Below are 3,974 nucleotides of genomic sequence, written 5' to 3'. Positions count from 1 at the left end.
AGGGTTGCCCACTCTTTAATGCCAACTAAATTACATGCCTCGTAGTATGCCTTAAGATTTGGTAATCCTAATCCGCCTCTTTTTTTCTCGTCAGTTAGAATTTTTAGGCTTATCCTTGGCTTTCGGTTTTTCCATATGAATTTAATTATCTCCGAATTCCATTTTTTAAAGAGGAAGTCTGTTCTAATAATTGGCAGTGTTTGAAAAAGGAAGAGGAGCTGGGGAAGGATCTTCATTTTTATTATTACAATTCTTCCTAGGAGTGAGATATTTTGGTGTTTCCATCTTTCGAGATCCCTTCTAATTTTTGTCCACAAATTCTCATAGTTGTTTTTTTTTATTAATTTGGAATTGTTTTGTGTTATTGTTACACCCAAGTATTTAATTTTGTTTTCAATGTTTATCCCTGAAATCTCTTGTAGGGCATTTTTAGATTTTTTGTCCATATTTTTTGCTAGTAATTTGGTTTTTTGTTTGTTTAATTTAAAGCCCGCCAATTTACCGAATTCATCAATCTTATTTAGCCATAACCCGATGCTTTCTAGTGGTTTTTCTACGATGCATACAACATCGTCCGCATATACTCTAATCTTATATTGCAATTTTAATATTGTCATTCCTTCCAGGTTTGGGTCTCTGTTTATATTTTTTATTAGGGTGTCTATTACTAGGATAAATAGGAACGGGGAGAGGGGACAACCTTGGCGGGTTCCCTGTGTAATTTGGATCGGATTATGGATTTCCTGGCCGTTAATGATTAGGGTTGCTTCTTGTGTTGAGTATATTGCCTCTATGGCATTTTGGAATTTGTGATCTATATCTAATTCTCTTAGTAATAATTTTAGGTAATCCCAGTTCACTTTATCAAACGCTTTCTCCGCATCTATAAAAAGTAAAGCCATTGGTTTTTCATTATGAGATTCATAATATTCGATTGTATTAACCAGTATTCTTATATTGTCTTTAATTTGTCTATTTGGTAGAAATCCTACTTGATCTTCTGAAATCCAGTCTAAAAGAAATCTTTTTAGTCTTTCAGTTAAAATTGATGTAAAAATTTTGTAATCCTGGTTTAATAGCGATATTGGACGATAATTTTTAATTTCCATTGGGTCGGTGCCTTCTTTGTGAATCAAAGTTATATTAGCTCTCTCCCATGTTTTAGGTATAGTTTTGTATTCCAGTGTGCTGTTTAATATATCTTTTAACAGAGGGTTTATTTCGTTTTTAAATGTTTTATAAAATATGGCTGTAAAGCCATCCGGGCCTGGAGATTTATTGTTTTTTAACTTATTGATAGCATTATCGATCTCGGCCATAGTTATTGGTCCGTTAAGGGCTACCCTTTGAGTGTCTGTTAATTTCGAGATGTTTGAGTCACTAATATATTTTGTAATTTCTTCTTTTGAAGTGCCTGTTTTTTTATACAATTCCTTATAAAATTTAATAAAGTGTTGTTCAATGTTACCTTTTTCCGTGTATATCTTCCCTTTAACCTGAATTTTTGTGATTAGTTGTTTATGTTTGCGAGCTTTTAATTTATTTGCCAGCCATTTGCTAATTTTATTTGCATTTTGAAAATAGTTCACCTTCATAAATTTCATTTGTTTTTCTATATTTTCCGTCTGTAATAGTTGTAATTGTTTTTTCAATAATTTTAATTTATTTATTATGTTCTGATCTTTGGGGGTTTTTTTGAGTGATACCTCCAGTTTTTCAGTATTGTCGATGATCTGTTTCATTTCTTTGTTTCTATTTGCCCTTTTTATCGCATCTTGTGGAATAAAATGACCCCTCATCACTGCTTTCAATGCTTCCCATTGTATAATTTTAGTGGTTTCCTCTCCTTTGTTTAAGTCCAAATATTCTACCAGTAGTTTCCTATTGTTTTCTATATCTATTTCTTTTCTCAGCAGGTTCTCTTTTAATCTCCACTTGTATGTTACTTTCTCCCCTTTAATGATAAATTCTACGGCACAATGGTCCGAGAACAATCTGGGTGTTATTTTTATCTTGGAAATTTTGGCTGTTATTAAACTAGTTGCCCAGGCCATGTCAATGCGTGACCAACTCTTATGTCTGCCAGAATAATATGTGTATTCTCTTGTCTCACCTTTGTGGTGTCTCCATATATCTAATAGGTATAGCTCTTCTAGTTGTGTGATGACTTTTTTTGGGAGTAAGCATGTCTTGTTTTTATGTTTGGGCGTGCTCGCGTTGCTATATGATTTGTCTAAACTTAAATCTACTACTCCGTTAAAGTCACCCAGTATTATTAGCTCATCATAATCTTGCTCCTCTAACTCTCTTTTTAGGTCTTTCATGAATTTCAATTTTGGCCCATTGGGACAATAAATATTACACACCATTATTTTTTGGTTCTTTATTTCAATTACAATTCCGATATATCTTCCGACTTTATCTTTAATCACCTGTTTCGGGTTCAGCCAGTTTTTAGCGTACAACACCACACCTCTTTTTTTCACTTCACTGGAGGCATAAAACTCCTTCCCCAATTTTTCTTGCATCAGGTATTTTGCGTGTTTACTAGCGATATGCGTTTCTTGTAACGCGATTAGATCTAGATTCTTATGTTTTAAATAATTGAAGACTTTCTTTCTTTTGTTGGGGGAATTTAACCCGTTGATGTTATTAGAGTAGATCTTAATGTCCTTATTCATGTAGATTTTCTGCCATATCCCACTGCGCTACGTCCTGTGGTAGCAGCAGTTTGTAGTTCTCGGGCGAGAATTCTCTCAGTCTCTTATTTTCTCTCGCTTCTTGTCCTTTCTTTGATTTGCTATAGTCACTGCCTCCTTCTTCTGCATCTTCTGTTATATTTTCTCCTTCTCGGCCCTTTTTCTGCTCTTTGTGATGTTTTCCTTTCGTATTGTCATTTGATTTATTCTGTGGTAATTCTTGTCCTTTAACTTTGATATGATCTGAGAAGAAAGTTCTGGCCTTTTCTTCCGAGTTTAACCAGTATCTTATTCCGTTAAAAGAGATCATTATTCCTTCTATCTTCTCCCATCTAAATTTTCCTGATTAATTCTTCTGTCAAGAAGTAGTACTTCCTTCTTTTAGCTAGAGTTTGTTGTGAGACCTCTTTCATAATTGTTATTTTTTGGTCTTTGTAATATACAGATTTTTTGGCATTTTCTTTTAAAATCGTATCTCTGGTACTTTTTCTGCAGAAGGTCACTACCACGTCTTTTGCCGTTTTATTCTTTTTTGCATAGCTTGTTGGTACTCTGTAGACTGTCCACATCTTGGCCAATAACTTCTGTTCCTACATCTAACAGCCCTGCTAGTAAGTCAATTAGGATTTGTTTGACGTTTTCATTCCTTTGATTCTACCAGGTTCCTCACCCGTAGGTGGTATTCTAATTCTCTATTCTCTATCTGGTCCATCTGGTGCTGGATTTTCTGGGTAGAGCTTTCCACTTTATTGACTCGATATTCTATTTTGCCTTGATTTTGGGTGATTTTTTGGTTTTCTTTTTTCATCTTATCTACATCTTCCCTTAGTTTCCCAATGTCTTCTTTTAGATCTTTATTCATTTTTTGCATTACTTCCTGTAATTCTTTATGTTGTTTGTCTTCTTTGTCTGATAGTTTAACAATCTCTGCTAGGATGTCTTTAAGTCCCGTCTCTTTTGTTTCTTTGGTTTCTTTGGCTTCTTTTGGAATTGTCTCATCTGTCAATGAATCTCTTTTGGTTTGTAGTCTTGCTTGTTGTGTTGTTTTCCCTTTAGTGGTTTGCATTTTGCCTTTGTGTGTTGTTTGGTTTTTAGCTGTCTTTATTGTTGGGTGTCCCAGGTATTCTTTATTAAAGTTCCTCTTTGTCTGATTTCTCTTTCTCTCTCTTCTTTTTTTTTTATAAATTTAAATTATTATTTTTTATTTATTTATTTATTTAATTTTATTTATTATTTGTTTATTTATTTATTTTTATCTATATATTTTTTGTATAT

At 33.3% G+C, this 3,974-nt stretch overlaps 1 protein-coding gene across 1 annotated transcript; it reads right to left on the bottom strand.

Moving 5' to 3' along the window:
- Nucleotides 1-3,339: 3,339 nt before the first annotated feature.
- LOC137096572 (transmembrane and coiled-coil domain-containing protein 5B-like) lies at nt 3,340-3,765 on the bottom strand. The gene has a single exon (XM_067466243.1). It carries the CDS (start codon nt 3,763-3,765, stop codon nt 3,340-3,342), a length of 426 nt encoding a protein of 141 aa, XP_067322344.1.
- Nucleotides 3,766-3,974: the final 209 nt, after the last annotated feature.

This window comes from Anolis sagrei, chromosome 3 (assembly GCF_037176765.1).
Source record: "Anolis sagrei isolate rAnoSag1 chromosome 3, rAnoSag1.mat, whole genome shotgun sequence".
NCBI lineage: Eukaryota > Metazoa > Chordata > Lepidosauria > Squamata > Dactyloidae > Anolis > Anolis sagrei.
The sequence above is the reverse complement of the archived record's forward strand: the minus strand, read 5'-3'. Positions and strand labels throughout refer to the sequence as shown.

Bases quoted from the DNA above. Each gene is read 5' to 3' on its own strand.
- LOC137096572 (XM_067466243.1), bottom strand. From the start codon at position 3,765: ATGCAAACCACTAAAGGGAAAACAACACAACAAGCAAGACTACAAACC.